We start from the raw sequence: 16687 nt of genomic DNA, 5'->3' as shown, positions 1-16687 counted from the left end.
ATATTTCTTCATTTTTTTTTTCAATTGAATATCAAATCAATTGCAAATACTTGTAAAATACGTTAAAAATTTGTTAATTGAGTCTGGGATTTAGTTTGAAAAAATAATTACAGATCTATTAAAAAAAAAATTGTTCAATCGAATCAAATATGGAGGCTACGTTTTTATTCAAGGGTTAAACCAACTTAGATGCGAAATTATTACTGTGCAAAAAAATCAAATCTAAGTTGTCATTTTGTTCTCGCACATTTATTTGAAAATTCATAATAATTTGAATGGTTTGGAGCGAAAATGTAATACAGAAAAGTTGAGCGGAAAAATGTCGATGATGAATGAGCGGAAAAGGGATAGCTATATAAAATAGTATTTTAGTAAACTGTATAGTAAACTATAGTGAACTATATAGCTATCCCTTTTCATTTGACATTTTTCCGCTCAACTTTTCTGTATTACATTTTCGCTCCAAACCACTCATTTCTCTTTCGACACAAATGTAACCGAACAGATAGAACGACAAATCTATAGACAGTAGGCAAAAACTTTTCAAATTGTTACTATCAAATATGTACTAAAAAAATTCTGGGTGTAAAAAAATTATTGACATATTTTTGTAAAATTAAACTATTCAGTGTGGATTATTAAGAGAAACAATGGAAATAAACTTATTTGCGTAGTCGAATTTCTTCTTTACTTTTTGCTTTATATCTTCGATTTAGAGTTATAATTTCCACTATATGAAATGCATGATTAAAATGCTCTCGTGGAACGAAGTTCAGCGCCAACAGTTCAGAATCAAAATCAGATTGCATATTGCAATATACCAATTTCCATTTTAATCTGTGCACTAGCGAGCATTTTATAGCATCACAATGTTTGAGAAAATAACAGAAAAGCCATTCAAAAAAGAATTAAAATATTTTCACATTTTGCACTGTTCATTAGTCAAAAATTGAAAGAAAAAAGATTTCAGTGTCTTTTTTTACTAAATCGGCCGGCATATTTTCCGACCACTCATTGTTTTGTTCAAACTAAGCGTCAGACAGAAAAAATGGTCATACGTTTTTTTTAAATTAGTTCAAGGCATTGAATCTAAGCAGCTTAGAATTAAAAAAAAAACTATCCTGTAAGATACCCGGTTCGAAAATAAAATTAACAATCCATTAAAAATCTCAGTAGTTTCAGTTTTTTCTTCGAATTTCATCATTTATATTCGAAATAATGACAACTGAACGATTTATTTTGTGTTGAAATTCGTCCAACGAGAAATAGTGTTGTCTGATGTGAATTGGCCCGGGACACACACAATATGCCTCTCTTTTTGTCTTATCATTAGCATTTCATCAACAACTATATATATCATACCCTAAACAAATCGTTGTTGTGTTATGAAAAGCGTCGTTTTGTTTGTGTTGTTTTTTAAGCATACAAAATTCATCAACGAAAACGCGTACGCTGTCGATTTACGTCGAAGCGCATTTTAATTGCGATTCTTCTTGTTATAATAAAGAACGAAATGAATTCATTGGTATCCGCTGACTATGGATCCAGCAGTGATTCAAATGACGAAAATACACATATAAAGAACATATCGTCAAACAATTATGTGAAAAACTTTTTAAGATCTCCATCTGACTCCGCGAACGATATAAATGACGATGAAGATGACGATTCTAGTGACAGTTCGGACGAACGAGTAAGGTAAATTAGATCGCATTTAATGAAAATCGAAAATTGTAATTTTCCTGAAAAATATTTAATGAGGGATTATTTATTTCAGCGATACAAAGAAAACGGTTCTACCAAGTGCCTCATCAATTTTATTGAATGGAAACAATAATTCCGGACAAGTGTTCAATAATCCGTATAAAAAAGCAGAAATTGATCAAATTGCCAGTCTTGAAAAACATGTGAAAATGGTGTGTAGGTTCACGTGAATTTTGGTGTAGGTTCTATAAAAATGATTATTTTTGACAGGTTGAAACTGATGCCCACACACATATGAAAAATGGCAAAAAGATTTGTTGGAACTATCGGAAGGGTCGGTGTCGTTTTGGGTCGAATTGTACATATGCACATGATTCTGATTTGCACGTGGCTGAGTCAACCATTACAACTGATAAAGATGCATACACACAACCAGCTATCAGTGTACCGAAGGTAGTCACCGGAACCACCACATCGAAAGCAAACAATAAGAAACGTCCTGGTTTAGGGGATTCAATTATACCCAGTAAAAAAGTGATAAAGGCCTACAATACATTGAAGAAATAAAACATGTAATTTGCTTATACACCAATATGCATGCATCATCAGCTTCAACCCGGTTTTTGACGTTTTGTGCACTCTGTATAAAAATACTTCTGAGCACCACACACTTGATTATTCCCAACAATTATAATTACCATAACGGATACGAACTAATTTGTACAACGTATCTTTTTCTCAAGCGAGAAAAACAGAAACAATGTGATTTTTTATTACAACAAAAACTACAACAACAACAATAAACACGAATAAAAAGAATCTATATCTATATATATATATATATATATATAAAATTTTCTGTTCGTCTGTCGATGTATGTGTGTCTCTTTCGACTGCCGTTTTTCGCGGCCTAGAAAATGTTCATGGAAAAACCGTTTTTAGTAGACCTCAAAATGTTTATTATGATACGTTTTATTATCAGTTTTTCTTTTTGAGTCTTTTTACAGTTTTAAGTTCAAATGAATTTTGAGAAAGAAGAATTGTAGACGCAATTCTAGAATTTTTAACAAAAATAAGGGAGAAATCAGCAATGATTTGAATCAAGTGATACCAGTATTCGTAAGATGCACCATACAGTGAATATCCGTTTGGTTTTGGTTGCTTTTCAAAATTCGAATTATTCGCTCGTTTGATGGTTCAGTCGTTGTAAAGATCGATTTAGAATTAGTAGAATCAAGCTTGCGCTCGATTCGTAAACGTAATGAACATATTGAATTCCAGTGCTTTCCAAGTGCTGGCAGCAAAGCCGACGTTGTCTTTGGCGACTCCGTTTGATTCATCAAATCCATTTCATTTTGGTTCGCATCATCGATTGCACTCTTATCACCTGCGCACCCAAACCCAACGAAAGTGGTTCTAGTTTCAATATTTATCGTTATAACAGCAATTGAATATTCCACAGCCAATTTTCTCAGTAGGTCAGCAAGGATTGCTAGATTTCGTTGGTTTAAACTTCGTTTGTTGCCGTGAAAGAGAAACCATAGGGTCGGCAATGAATCGATGACAAGTAACTTAACCTTTGGATGCGAGGACATTTGATCCAATAAACGTCGCATAAGTGCTATTAATTTGAACGGACTATTGCATTTTTCCACTTTGATATTACGCATAATATGTTTACGTTTATCAGCACCCAATTCGTCGCGGCTCAACAGAATTCGATTTATTCGATCACCCGAAAAATCTCCCTTGGTATCCACAACAAACGTGTGAATATCATCATTGGTAGCCCAATTCACGGCGATCGTTGTGTATAGTTGCGTTTTTCCTGAACCTGACAGGCCGCAAATATCGATCAGGCCTCCACTTAAAACACCACCGCCCAGCAATTCATCTAAACTGAGAGTTGTTCTTATTAAAGGACTGAAGGAATGGAATTGACATAATTGAATATAATGAATGTGAAACCTTTTGATACCGGTCGGAATATAATTCGACTGATTTATAAGTATATTGTAATGTTGAAGTCCGTTAATCGGTAAAATTCCGAGTATACTCCATAAATCCTTTTTCAAGGTACCCAAATCGATCAAATCTATAGAAAGTATGGAGATAATTTTTTTTTTCAATTTTATGAAATGAATAATTGAAATATGCTTTCAAATGTCATCTTTAGTGAGATAATTTCGGATTATCTTTGGTATAAATTTTTCCTTTTCTTCTGTCATAATTGTCTCACCAATATTTAATAACTGTTTCAATTTGTTTGAATCGGTGTGAAGAAATTCAGAAACAGTAACAATGTTTTTCTCTTTGAGCACTTCAACTACTCGATCACTGAGCATAGCATGATTGAGTGTGCATAGTTTCAACATCTTTTTTCCAGCACAAAAATGTTATCTTATTTTAACTTTTCAATCAACACCTCTGAACTTTATTCAATGAACAAAATTATGGCTTGATTTAGGTTTAAAAAAAACTTGAAATGCTTTTTATATATTTCGATTAACTGACATTTACATTTATGACAATTAAATACGCGGTATTTTCCAAGACTTTGAACCGTAAGTGAGCAACCAAATAAATCTATTTACAAAATAATACATTTCCTTTCTCTAAAAAGAACCATTGAAATTTTGACAATATGCGAACATAAAGCATATTTATTTTCAAAAGAATAAATAATTCTTCAAAATTTTTTTAAATTTATAGCAGTCGGCTGCGGCTGGACAGCCCTGCAACATGACCGGAATGCTATATTTGTACCGCATCGTAAGCGGTTCATTTTCGCTCTGCTACAACAACAACACTGCGGGTTAGAGCGATATCAATATACGCTGGGTATTTGTGCGACACACAAATGTAGGCTTGGTCGCAGCATAAACCGATGAACTGAATTCAGTTTCCGACATACTGAGCTGCTGTGAGTATCATATTTGAAAACTGTCGTGTGCATACAATTGAAGAAGAGAAAAAGAAGAAGAAGAAGAGAATAAAAAACATTATAATTCAACCGTATATACAATTTGCTCGTAGTGTGTCCCTTTCTCCCCCAGCTGAATTCTATTTAGTTTTCATCCTATTCTGTTTCATTCGTTTGAAACTTTTTGGTTGTGTGCAACCAGCGTTATAGAGAGAAAAAAACCTCAAAAGAGAAGTGGAATATTTTTTGGTTCGTGTTTTGGGAAAATTGCAAAAATTCACTAATATCAAGTGAAAAATATTAAAAACGTTTATGTGAAAAACATTTATTAAATTATTGGCTATCGATTGGTGATTTTTTAAACGATCGATGGTAATGAATAATTCGGAAAAATTGTGATTTTGTTGGCAGTAAGTATGGCGTTGTCTACGACATAAAAAATATAAAATCAATTTTATTCAAAGATGGCTGCGCGTTTAGCGAACGAGTACAGAGAGAGAATACGACACCAAACTACACCATACAAAAACAACAACAACCATATACAAACGATAAAATCAAGACATTATATAGCATACCGAGTTGCTTTTACACAATTAGAATTATTTCCGCCTGTTTTCTGTACAATTTTTTAAAATTATATTTCATATTTTTTACATACATTTCCCTTCTGACTGCTTCTGATATATCAAGCTCATACAAACCATTTAAATATGCGAAATGTCCGAGATTAAATGTTCTTGTGTTTCTTCTTTGGCGTTTGTTTCGTGATTTGCTTTTCTTATTTCGTCAAATTGTGTCGGATTTTCTAAGTTGAAGGTGTATTTTCTCCATTTTTGATATCATATTGATGGATTGAAAGTTTTTTTTTCTTGCGGTATCATTCTCTTGTAACCCTTTAACTTCTACCGACAATTTTTTTGTAGAACTTGAAAAAGCGCAAAATAATATCTTTCTCGATTCTTGTAATAGATTCCTTTACGACATAATTTCTATTACACGATCATGCTATATTATATATCTTGTGAATATGCCACTATTTTTAATTGATTTCAAAGTAATTTTTGAATAATTCGCCGGGCCGGGATCAATTTATGTTGGAGATTAGGCCGTTTTCTTTCAATTCAGCGTGTATTTAAAGCAGCAATTCAATAAATCCTAATAGATTAATCAGAAAGGAAATCGATAGAAAAAAAAAATACCGCTACCAATGTGTAATTTAGTGTGGTAAGGTATTGATTGAGTAAAGCCAGTCGTATTGGTAAAAACAAAACTATAGCGATACCGGTATAATGGATATCTGTGCGTAACTAATGTCCAATACTCGAAAGTGCGCTGAGCATAACAAGTCGTTCATTCAATAGATCTTGTGTTGCATACGTATATGCTTCACCAACTAATAGGATTTGTCAAATAAATGGCACAAAATAATTGTCTACTAAAGTTGTACACTCTCAACGATCTGTTGTTCAATGTTTGGAAGTATTTCTCAGAATTCGTCGTCTCGCATCAAAATGTGTTTACTGTTTAGTGTTCACTTTCGCCAATGATGTTTAACCACACGTTTTTGCAGAAAGTGGGATTATTCTTTATATTTCATACGAGATTTTTTTTCTCAAATAGATGCTACTAACATGAATGAAGGTGAATCAGCAGGAGAGAGACCAAATATTGGTTTCACTCCTGCTGTAGTAAACCGCAGATCGATTCCGAATCCAAGTGCTAGCTTAGTAGTTTCGGTAAGAATGGACGCGTTTTTTCGTCAATATTTTGATTTTTCTATGTGAACGAGCATCGGATATCCGGTTTATTATACTCCCCGGTCTCTCTTCTCCTCTGGTCAAATGAATTTATATTTATTTCATTGATCTCCCCCTCTTCCTTTCAATCAACTATAACAGAATTCCCATATTGGTCCTTCTGCGGTGCCAATATCTCAAATGTCTCAATTACCTGAGAGCACGGAAGGTACGTGCATTGAAAAAGAACCGAAAATACGTGCGCTGCCGGGTAAGCACGGTAAATTCCTGCTTTCTCCGTCGCGAGCCGATTCACAAATACGGGACATTACCAGCAGTATATGTATAAACAGCGGCGGAAACAATAGCAGTATAGCAACCACATCGATTGTCCGAAGTGGGAAGGTAGACGAGAGCAGCGGTTTTCTGACATCTTCACAACAATATTCCAGTCTTCAACAGACAAAACGACAAATGAGAACGCAAAATGCATTCGTTAGCAGCAGCAGCAGTAGTAATAGTGTATCGAACAATTGTGATTCAAAAAGTTTGAATGAAGTAACGAAAACGGTCACGTCGCAAACAGGAGTGCTAGCAATAATAGAAAGCACAGAAAGTAAGTGTTTATTCACAATACATTTTATCAAAATTGTTTGGAAATTCACAATCTTATGTATGTCAATAGTAGCAATGATTACTGCTTTGTATGATTGCAAAGACAAGCCAAGATAAAACAAAACAAAACAAAATCATTCTCATGCCACAAATTTGGTTTTTTTTCCTAAACATAGCAACAAAACCCGTCTCAAATACATTAACGCCATTAAAAACCAGTGTAACGTCTGATTCGTCTACCGTGGGTACAATTACTATTCATCAGCAGCAACAATTACTCGCGAAAAAGCGCAGTGCCCAAGTGCTGGGTACAGATGCCGACAGTATTAGCCAAATTAAGAAACGAAACCTTAATCATCGACTGCTTCGGTTGAAGCAAATCAAAGAGAATCATGCGGATAATGTTGCCGAAATTTATTTTCTTCAAACCGGCGGTAGTATGATGGATTATCACACGTGGCGTCGAAGGGCGATGACAGCGGAATTTGCAAGTTTCATGAAGCAATATCGCTTGGATCCGAACAGTGCCGAAACAACATCGGCCAGCATCACAACAACCACACTAAGTACATCAACAGCATCACCAACAATACAAACCGTTGGTCAGCAAATCCATTCACAGAATGCAACTCAAACTCAACCACCGCCACTCATATCAACGAATTCACCACACGGTAAGCAGCTATTATGTTCTATTGTTAATTCTAATATTTTTTCGTTATTTTGTTTGGCTTTCTCTCATTTTCATCACTCTCGGAAATATGTGTTTGTCTCTGTTTGTGTCTCTAATGCATAAAAAAGCAGTTGTTTTTTCATTAAATCAAAATCAAAATCGAAACCTGAACGATTCCCCGTTTTCTCGTTTGGCAGGCGTCGAAATCAAAATTCCAGGCGTTGGTGTTACACCGGTCGCAATCTCAACCACATTACCAGCGGCCGTAGTGCAGCTTAGTCAATTAGGTAAACGAGAAAGACATGCAATTTTCCTCCGGATTTTTTTTCAAAACTTTTTATTTATGTTTTTCAACACCTTTTTCCGTTGATGTTTGGTTTGTTTTTGGTCCAGTTTTAAGTCTCTCTTATCAAAATATTTTTTCTTTATTTTTTTTGTTTTCTTTGTTTCGAATTTTATTTTTTGTGAATGTTTTCTGCCCCACCATTTTTCAACGGAAACTAACAAACTTTGAATATTCAAAACTCCACTAACACATTGATGAACCGCGCTCAGAATAATACACGGCTTATTTTGACTCTTTTCCTTTTGATTGCGCGTTTTACAGAAAACAAAACTGTCAGCAAACTTCTCCTTTTTGAACTTTTCGATTCGTTTAGTCTTTTTTTTAAATTTCTCTCGTGACTCATTTTTTTATTTGATTTGTTTCTTTATTTGTATGACTGTTGAGTTTTTCTTGTTCTTTGTATTTTTGTGTAAAACACTAAAAAAAATACTCTCTACTACTGCACACACTAGATACATTTACTCATGCATACAATTTTGTTTTGTGCCAAAATTCGTAATTTTTAATCAGAGTTCGTTATGTTTTTTTTTTATTGAAAATGTGTAAATACCGAAACAAATTTGCTTAAATTCAATTTTGGCGCATGGTTAATTCAAGCGCATTTCCTAATTTTGGAGTAGGATGCACCGATTTCTGGTTCAACGCGCACATCGACATTGAGTGATTGATAGTGAACCGACTTATAAATCGAACCCTTCTCTATCACAACCACTTTGAAAATGAAGTTTTTCTTTGGTTTACTTATTTTATCTTTGGAAAAAATGACCATAAATTTCTATATTATTCATTTCAAAACTTTGAATTGATTTTATTGAATATTTAGATCAAATTGGCAAGAGAATGATCGAATGGTCTAAGAGTTTAGGTTCGCAACAATAGCACCAACAACAACTACAATACACATAGAATCAAATTTAGCTTAAGAAACTTAGAGAGAAAGTTTAAATTAAAAGAAATCCATTAAAATTGTATTGTGGATTCACATACACGCCAACACACATATTATGAAAAACATAATTTCATTTCCTTTTTTTTAAATTATTTTTGTTTCTTTTAGTCTTTCATTTTTCGTTTATTAAGAAAAAACAAAAAAATTATCAAATTTTTGTCTAAAATTCACATTTCATTTGAATCAAAACCAAAAAAATTGCATATCCTGTCTATCTTACTCTGTCACTCACAAAATCACAAATCAAAACAATCAAATTAATTTTCGTAGGTAATGTGCCCGGAAGACCACAAGGTGGTCGTCATGGTATGGTCTTTGGTCAAATTCCAGTATCATCAATTACTGTGCCACTGGTGCCAGGTAGCACCTATAAATTATATCATTATTATTTTCCCTCAAATTCTTTGTTTTTTATTATATCTTGTTTATATTTATTTCTTAATTTTATTATTTAATTACATTTTTCTTTCAATGTTACCCGTTTAAATTGCTAACTTATGTTGAAATTCTGTTCATTTGTTGAGCTCTCTGTTAGAGTCGATTATAAAAATGTATTATATTTTAAATGTTCTGAGTTGAATGTTTTCCACTGAAGTTACCTTTTGACACGTCTTTAGTTGGAATCAATGCGATTCGTTTATTTGAAATGAGATTCATTGGCATGATTCTAATTTTTGCTTATATTTTGATTTCACGGCTAGAAACATTGCATGTATTTTGATTTGAGCGCTGGTGATATTCTTACCATACAAGAGCGATTTTTTAGTCAAAAATTGTAACTATCCCCACATCCTATTCTTTTAGCTCTCTTCTTTATTTCTATAGCGCTTTTGGGTGCTTCAAATTTTTCGTATGACTTTTAGTATCATCATAAAAAGAGACCGTGTGGATTTAGAATGTAGTTCCGTACGAAAAATTTTATTTCCGGTTCCCATCAGAAAATTTCCTTTCCAAAATCAAATTTTCTATGGTGTGAGATATTGTCACATATCAATTCCAGTAATGTTTTGAATTTCTGTTAATTTTTGGAATTTTCTTGCACATACAATTAGGGTGTTTTTCATAACCTGAAAAAGAGAAATGATAGATTTTGAATTAAAGAGAGAAGAATTCTGCATCAATTACTCACACAGAAGTACTTTTACAACATGCACGAATTCTATTGGTAATTTGACAGATCACCACTATTACTATTGGTGAGCATAGTGATTTTATATGTATTGTATCGCTCTGCTGTGCGATATTACAACCAATACTACTTTGTGACATAGTTTGCTCCGAAGCGTTGAACAAATTTTACTTACCGTCATATGATGCATTGAAGAAATCATATCCATATCACGGTAATCTGATGTCAATTTGACATTGTCATACCGAAAAATGAAGATGAATGTTCAGATCATTAAATAACGCCTATAAAACCACTCATGTGTGGCACATAGAGTTAGACATCTTATGCACCTGAAATAGCCCACTAAGTGCAACGCTTCAGAACTCCAATAAACTATTAGAAAATATTTATTAAAAAAACTTTAATGCTAAATGCTGGATTTTGAATTTACAAAGTCTTACACGTTCATCTGGTGGGGCATTCGTTGCACTTCTTGAATCGTTTTCTCTTCGTCCATATCGGGAACCGTTTGAAGCATCTGGCTCAATGTTGTGATGCCATGTACTCATCGACCAACCGAACAACACAATTGCCACGTCTTTTGAAGGCTGCAATCAGCTTGCCTGCAATAGATATTACGCTGTGTATTTTTACGAACGTGCGTAATGCTAGGAACCAATTGCATTCTACGAATTCTTTGATGTTGAATTGGTCTGGATCATCCAAGCTGTAAGGTGCGCTAATAAGAAAAAGCTCTCTCAACAGCATGTTCAATTTCAGTATGGCATTTGCATTGTCTCACGTGGAATCTCTTCGTTTGTATGTGTAGTTGATGGCATTTTTGATATCCTCACTATCGAATAATTCGTCCAACTCGAGATCTCCAGACAGACACATGTGATTCAGTTCGTAGCATCGCATTTCGAAGACGCTGTTCGCAATGCGTTTTGAGGTTATCTTCCACGTTTGTTGCTATTGTTCGCGCAAGAATTTGAACGAATTGCCAAAATACGTGTTCGTTAGCCATGGAAACCATGCGCCAAGAATGGTAATAACTATTTTCCCGAAACCTGGGTCCATAAAGATATGATCTTTGGTATAGTTTTGCCGCAGCACACCGTAGAAGCACTTTTTGATAATTTCATCGCCGTTAAGTAAACTCGTTGTCGAATTCATCGACTGCCAAGAACAATGTTTTTTTGTTCAATTTGATTGAATCGAATCGGGTCAAGACATCCCTATGTAAACCCATACACAGTTTCTTATAATACTGCTTCTTCTTCTTCACACTGTCGTACACAATGGGCGCGACCATATTGAAAATGTATACAGTGTATTGCGTGCCATTTGTGAACATTATAACCAATATGGCGACTTATATGTATAGATGTGTTAGTTAAGAAGAAGAAGCAGTCGCACTGCACCGTTCGCATACGGACGGGTCAAGATGATCGTACAATGTATGTGGCGAAACAATCCAAAATGTAGAAAAAACTTGCCAGATATAGGAAATGGAGCGATGTTAGGATTGAGATTAGCGTTGCCATGACGCCCATTTCCCCAATCACTGTTGTCAAAATCAGTCGATACGGTTCTTGGATGATGGTTGTTAGTTCCAATTTCACTGTTGATAACCTCTCCTCACTTCCATTTCCGCGAGCTCCACGGGCTCCACGGGCTCCACGGGCTCCACGGGCCATAATGAAAAACTACTTAACAAAAAAAAAGTTAACTTAATTGGCTTAAAACTAAATACACCATCAAAATACAATTGGTAAATTATTTGCGAAAATGGTCCCAAAATCAAACGCCTAATGTGAAACCAATACACAAATCGAAATTCTTGTAAGAAGTTTGTTTACACTTCGATTGACACAGAGTAGTCGGAATGGTTGTCATTTCAAACGTTTGAATTTTACAGATGCTGGGTAGCGTTCCGAAAACACGAAAACATGTATTCAAATTAGACATTTTTTGTAATTGATGCAGAACCATTTCTCTTGTTCAGATCATGAAAAACCCCCTAACATACATAAATAATCTTGTTGAAAATCGTAACAACCGCGCAAAAATTCATATTATAATGTCTTTATTTTTATTGAACGAATTTTACTTTATTTTCGAACTTTGGAATTTTTTTCATTAATGGATTTTTGTACTGATTGGTATGTTCATAAATGTGTTTTGCAGGTGGAACACCGTTAGTACCTGATACGCCAAAACGAAGTATAGCCGAAACAAAGAAAACATATTCATTGTCAACGCCTACGAATACTCAACAAACAACAAACGCTACTGCTGGTAGTAGCAATGGGCCACAGGAACAATTTATGAAGGTACGTCAAGAGGCATCTGTCATGCAGAGGATATCGGAATTGCAGCGTGAAGGATTGTGGACAGAAAAACGTTTGCCAAAGTTACAAGAGCCACAACGACCCAAAGCGCACTGGGATTATTTGCTCGAAGAAATGGTTTGGCTAGCTGCCGACTTTGCCCAAGAACGAAAATGGAAAAAAGCGGCTGCTAAAAAATGCGCGCGTATGGTACAAAAGTATTTTAGCGATAAAGCATTGGCAGCACAAAAAGCCGAAAAGGCCAAGGAGCTGCAATTGAAACGTATCGCCGGCTTCATTGCGAAGGAAATCAAAATCTTTTGGTCGAATGTCGAAAAATTAGTGGAGTTCAAACAAGAGACTAAAATAAAAGAGAAACGGAAAAAAGCGTTGGATCAGCATTTAAGTTTTATTGTTGATCAAACGGAAAAATATTCACAACAACTGGCTGTCGGTATGAATAAATCTCTTACCGACACTGCCAACACATCCACCGCCGTTAGTCTTAACTCCAGCCGAAGATCATCACCACGAAGAGATGTAGCATCAGACGGTGAGTTCCAATTGAATCGGTAAGAATAATCTTGACCTTCCAAATTGAGTGAAAATAAATGTGAAACATAGAGTTTTTTTTATATGGACTTTACAATAACTACTCCATATAAAAAAAAACTCTATGTTTCACATTTATTTTCACTCCATTTGGCAGGTCAAGATTATTCTTACCGATTCAATTTTTGTTTTAACACTTTCCAAAAAAATATACTAATCAAAAGAGAACACGAATGATGTTACCACTTCTACCATCCCGCTGAATCGATATTCATCCTCTATCTTTGAGGATGAACATTTTTTTTTGGATGAATCTGCACGAGGCATTTGTCTGACAATATCGTTTTCAATTGAAAATTGTATATGGTATTATTTCCTAATTGAAACATGTTAACATTGAAAATGTTCTTATAATATTTCAGACGAGTTTTTGCCTGGGAATGCATTATCCGATGATGACGAAGAAACTATTGCCAAAGAAGAGGAAGAACAAGCAACCGATACAAAAGCCGAAATAGCCGCCTTAAAAAAAGAATCCGAAATGGATTTGGACGATTTAGACTTTTTATCCGATTACTTGAAAAATCGCGATAAAATAATTTTGTGCGAAGTTGAGAATGACGATGATGATACAAATCAGGAGGCACCAAAACGTTTGGCATCCAGAAGACGTGGAAATATCACTGAACTTAAGGCTGAGGAAGAATCAAATGTAAGTTAAACTTCTTCCAAATAGAAGTTTTATTCCAATTTTTATAGTTAAAAAAGTTCGCTAAAATGTACGGCGTGTATTCCTTGCGCACGCTACGTTTATACCATTTTCATGCTTACGCTTATTTTATACACAGTTTGATACAAAGTTGAAGGAATATTTTAAGCATGAAGCGCAGAATAATAGCGTAGAGTGGAAGCGTCAGCGTATTCTGACAGTTACAAGTTTTTGACAAACTAGAAAATGTTATAGAAAAATATGTTGGGTGTATGTTAAAACTTAATGCGAAAATGGTTTAATTTTGCAGGAAGCGAGCAGCAAGCGTTACACTTCGAAACGAAAAATCGAGCGTATGGAACTGGACTCAGACGATGATTGTAAGTGATTTGATTTTATTTGCGTTCTTTTTTCTTCAAATATATTAAAATAATTGAAATGATGTTAAAACTCCTACCAACCTGCTGAACCTAGTGCTTGAACTCTATTTTTGAGACCTTGCACTGCATTTTGGATGAAATCGAACGAGGCATTTGTCTGAATTTTCTACACAAACATTTCTTTCACATTGTTAACTAGACAGTTCAAAGAAAATTAAATAACTCTCATTTATACTGGTAATCATATAGCGACAACCGTTGAGGACGACGATGAAGACGATGATGATGAGGACGAAGATAGTGAAGAGTTCAGTGATAATGATGGAGACGAAGAGATGGTTGATGAAGAAAACAAAGACTTTGGCTTGAAAAGCCTCCTGGAAGAGGATGAAAATAAGCAATCTCAGGTAAAATCTCTTGTTAAATACCAAACCACACAAATCACACCAAATCTATGACTTCAACAGAATATTTGACAGATTCTACGATGTAATTGTGCATAACAATCACTTTTTTCGACCAGTAGCATATTTTATGCGTTCTGCGTGTAACTATTTTGTATGCCCCTCATGTCAACTAAAGTACGCTATTATGCACAGAGTAAAACTAACGCGATCCCAATGGTTTCTTGTCCGACTCGCATCACTCATTTGTGTATGTTTCATACGTGAATTTTAGAGCGATAAGAATTGACGAGAAAATTATTGCGACAACAAATTTTATTTAATTCAAACTCTTTTGAGTTACTCAATTTGAGTATATCTTCAAACGATAAAACCAATTTTGATTATTTTATAGGCGGATAAAGATGATCTCATAAACGATGCTGCAGCAATAGCTGAGAGCATTCAGCCAAAAGGAAACACATTATCCTCAACAAATGTCGTGACACCCGTACCATTTTTACTGCGTCACACCTTACGTGAATACCAGGTTGGTGAAATGTATCGAATTTTTTCTAGATGAAAAATGTCGTTGTGATAAAAAAAACAGATAAATTTACATAGAAAAAGTTGAAAGTTTACCCTCGAAACAATAACAATTACGTTATGATTGCATATTGAAATTAGTCTCCAGCTTTGACATTTCAAAAACAAGGCTTTTTTATTTTACTTTAAACTTGGCTTATAATAATAAATTTATGTTAATTAAATTTAAAACTAAAACGAAAACAAACTTTATGATGATTACCCTTTTACCGACCATCTGAACTCTACTTGCTATCACTATTTTTGTGATTGTAATTAAACAAATTTGGATGAATTCGTACGAGGCATTTGTCTGACAGTTTTATGATCTCCTGGTTTTGAAATTAGGATTTAATAAAAAAAAATAGAAATATTTTACTACTGATACACTATTTACAGCATATCGGTCTAGATTGGTTGGTGACAATGCACGATCGAAAATTGAATGGCATCCTTGCCGATGAAATGGGTCTTGGAAAGGTAAATCCCATCGATTTCTTTTGATCATCATCATTAAGTGTCGAAATTATTTAAATTCAAATTATCCAACTTTGATCGAATGCTGAATCATATTTTTGTATTTTTTGTAGACCATTCAAACCATCTCGTTGCTCGCGCATTTGGCATGTGTTAAAGGGAATTGGGGACCTCATTTGATAGTGGTACCATCATCAGTGATGCTCAATTGGGAAATGGAGTTTAAAAAGTGGTGTCCCGGTTTCAAGATCTTGACATACTATGGCTCCCAAAAGGAACGTAAACAAAAGCGTATTGGCTGGACGAAAGTGAACGCTTTTCATGTGTGTATCACTTCATACAAATTGGTTATACAGGATCATCAAAGTTTCCGACGAAAAAAGTGGAAATATTTGATTTTGGATGAAGCTCAGAATATCAAAAATTTCAAATCACAGCGATGGCAACTCCTATTGAACTTCCAAACAGAACAGTAAGTATTTTATTTATTTCTAAAATAAGTTTGGAATTTCAATTCTAAATTGTTTATACATGAGAAAGAGTTTAATGATGTTACCACTTCTACCAACCTGCTGAATCAGTTCTGGTTCTCTATCTTTGAGAGCGTGAGCATTCCTTCGGATGAATCTGCACGAGGCATTTGTCTGATTAAATTCTTTTTTTTTTCAAAGCAATCACCACTCACTTTTTATGTCAATTTTTGAAAGATTGGCGAAATTCATTTCAACAAACATTCATTTGTGTTTACAGACGTTTGCTATTAACGGGCACACCATTACAAAATAACTTGATGGAACTATGGTCGTTAATGCATTTCTTGATGCCACATGTGTTCCAATCGCATCGCGAGTTCAAGGAGTGGTTCTCAAACCCAATGACCGGCATGATTGAGGGTAATTCTGAGTACAACGATTCCATTATCAAACGTTTGCACAAGGTACGTATTTGAAGTGATGACGGAAAATTGCACTTTCAATCTGTTCACAGTTATAATTTAACTAGACTTTGAACATTTGCAAAGGTGCTAGATTAAACTTGTTTAACGCGAAATACCAGCTTTAGAATGCAGATTTCTATATGATAGTATTCTTTTTCCAAATTCTCGCAATATTTTCACTGATAAAAACAGTTACACAGCCCAATGATGTCTTATGTATTTTATACAAAATAATGTCAAAATTTGTTTCTATCATTTCTTCTTTTATTCA

At 34.5% G+C, this 16687-nt stretch overlaps 3 protein-coding genes across 12 annotated transcripts in view; 2 read left to right on the top strand and 1 right to left on the bottom strand.

Moving 5' to 3' along the window:
- Positions 1–1340: 1340 nt before the first annotated feature.
- Positions 1341–4190, top strand: LOC129576040 (putative mediator of RNA polymerase II transcription subunit 26). Its single transcript, XM_055460444.1, has 3 exons — positions 1341–1698; positions 1778–1916; positions 1975–4190. The coding sequence occupies exons 1-3, from the start codon at positions 1514–1516 to the stop codon at positions 2269–2271; spliced, it is 621 nt and encodes a 206-aa protein (XP_055316419.1). The 5' UTR covers positions 1341–1513; the 3' UTR covers positions 2272–4190.
- Positions 2661–4079, bottom strand: LOC129576038 (DNA repair protein RAD51 homolog 4-like). Its single transcript, XM_055460442.1, has 3 exons — positions 3944–4079; positions 3673–3799; positions 2661–3603 (listed from the first exon to the last, which is right to left on the bottom strand). The coding sequence occupies exons 1-3, from the start codon at positions 4077–4079 to the stop codon at positions 2805–2807; spliced, it is 1062 nt and encodes a 353-aa protein (XP_055316417.1). The 3' UTR covers positions 2661–2804.
- A 411-nt stretch (positions 4191–4601) lies between the features above and the next one.
- LOC129576030 (helicase domino) overlaps positions 4602–16687 on the top strand; it is a 28793-nt gene continuing 16707 nt past the window's right edge. For 6 of the 10 annotated variants that reach the window (XM_055460415.1, XM_055460411.1, XM_055460414.1 and 3 more), the window contains exons 1-14: positions 4821–5037; positions 6251–6366; positions 6529–6982; positions 7158–7655; positions 7852–7941; positions 9220–9309; positions 12251–12946; positions 13368–13657; positions 13965–14034; positions 14284–14441; positions 14833–14967; positions 15402–15482; positions 15593–15951; positions 16230–16416. In XM_055460415.1, coding sequence (XP_055316390.1) covers positions 6262–6366; positions 6529–6982; positions 7158–7655; positions 7852–7941; positions 9220–9309; positions 12251–12946; positions 13368–13657; positions 13965–14034; positions 14284–14441; positions 14833–14967; positions 15402–15482; positions 15593–15951; positions 16230–16416 — 3213 coding nt within the window. In that variant the 5' untranslated portion in view covers positions 4821–5037; positions 6251–6261. Of the gene's footprint in view, positions 5038–6250; positions 6367–6528; positions 6983–7157; positions 7656–7851; positions 7942–9219; positions 9310–12250; positions 12947–13367; positions 13658–13964; positions 14035–14283; positions 14442–14832; positions 14968–15401; positions 15483–15592; positions 15952–16229; positions 16417–16687 lie in introns of all 10 variants that reach the window. The other 4 variants (XM_055460417.1, XM_055460416.1, XM_055460419.1 and 1 more) reach the window with 2 other exon arrangements.

The sequence above is a fragment of the Sitodiplosis mosellana genome, unplaced genomic scaffold, assembly GCF_009176505.1.
Source record: "Sitodiplosis mosellana isolate CC-2019 unplaced genomic scaffold, AAFC_SMos_1.0 Smas_scaffold_6170, whole genome shotgun sequence".
Taxonomy (NCBI): Eukaryota; Metazoa; Arthropoda; class Insecta; order Diptera; family Cecidomyiidae; genus Sitodiplosis; species Sitodiplosis mosellana.
This window is presented reverse-complemented; position numbering and strand designations above follow the sequence as displayed.

What these genes read in the sequence shown, in the direction of transcription:
- LOC129576040 (XM_055460444.1), top strand. Translation starts at nt 1,514, where the DNA reads ATGAATTCATTGGTATCCGCTGACTATGGATCCAGCAGTGATTCAAAT. An exon ending in AGTTCGGACGAACGAGTAAG is followed by an intron (nt 1,699 to 1,777) that starts GTAAATTAGATC and finishes TATTTATTTCAG; the next exon opens with CGATACAAAGAAAACGGTTC. An exon ending in TTGAAAAACATGTGAAAATG is followed by an intron (nt 1,917 to 1,974) that starts GTGTGTAGGTTC and finishes TATTTTTGACAG; the next exon opens with GTTGAAACTGATGCCCACAC.
- LOC129576038 (XM_055460442.1), bottom strand. Translation starts at nt 4,079, where the DNA reads ATGTTGAAACTATGCACACTCAATCATGCTATGCTCAGTGATCGAGTA. An exon ending in GAAACAGTTATTAAATATTG is followed by an intron (nt 3,800 to 3,943) that starts GTGAGACAATTA and finishes TACTTTCTATAG; the next exon opens with ATTTGATCGATTTGGGTACC. An exon ending in ATTCCGACCGGTATCAAAAG is followed by an intron (nt 3,604 to 3,672) that starts GTTTCACATTCA and finishes AACAACTCTCAG; the next exon opens with TTTAGATGAATTGCTGGGCG.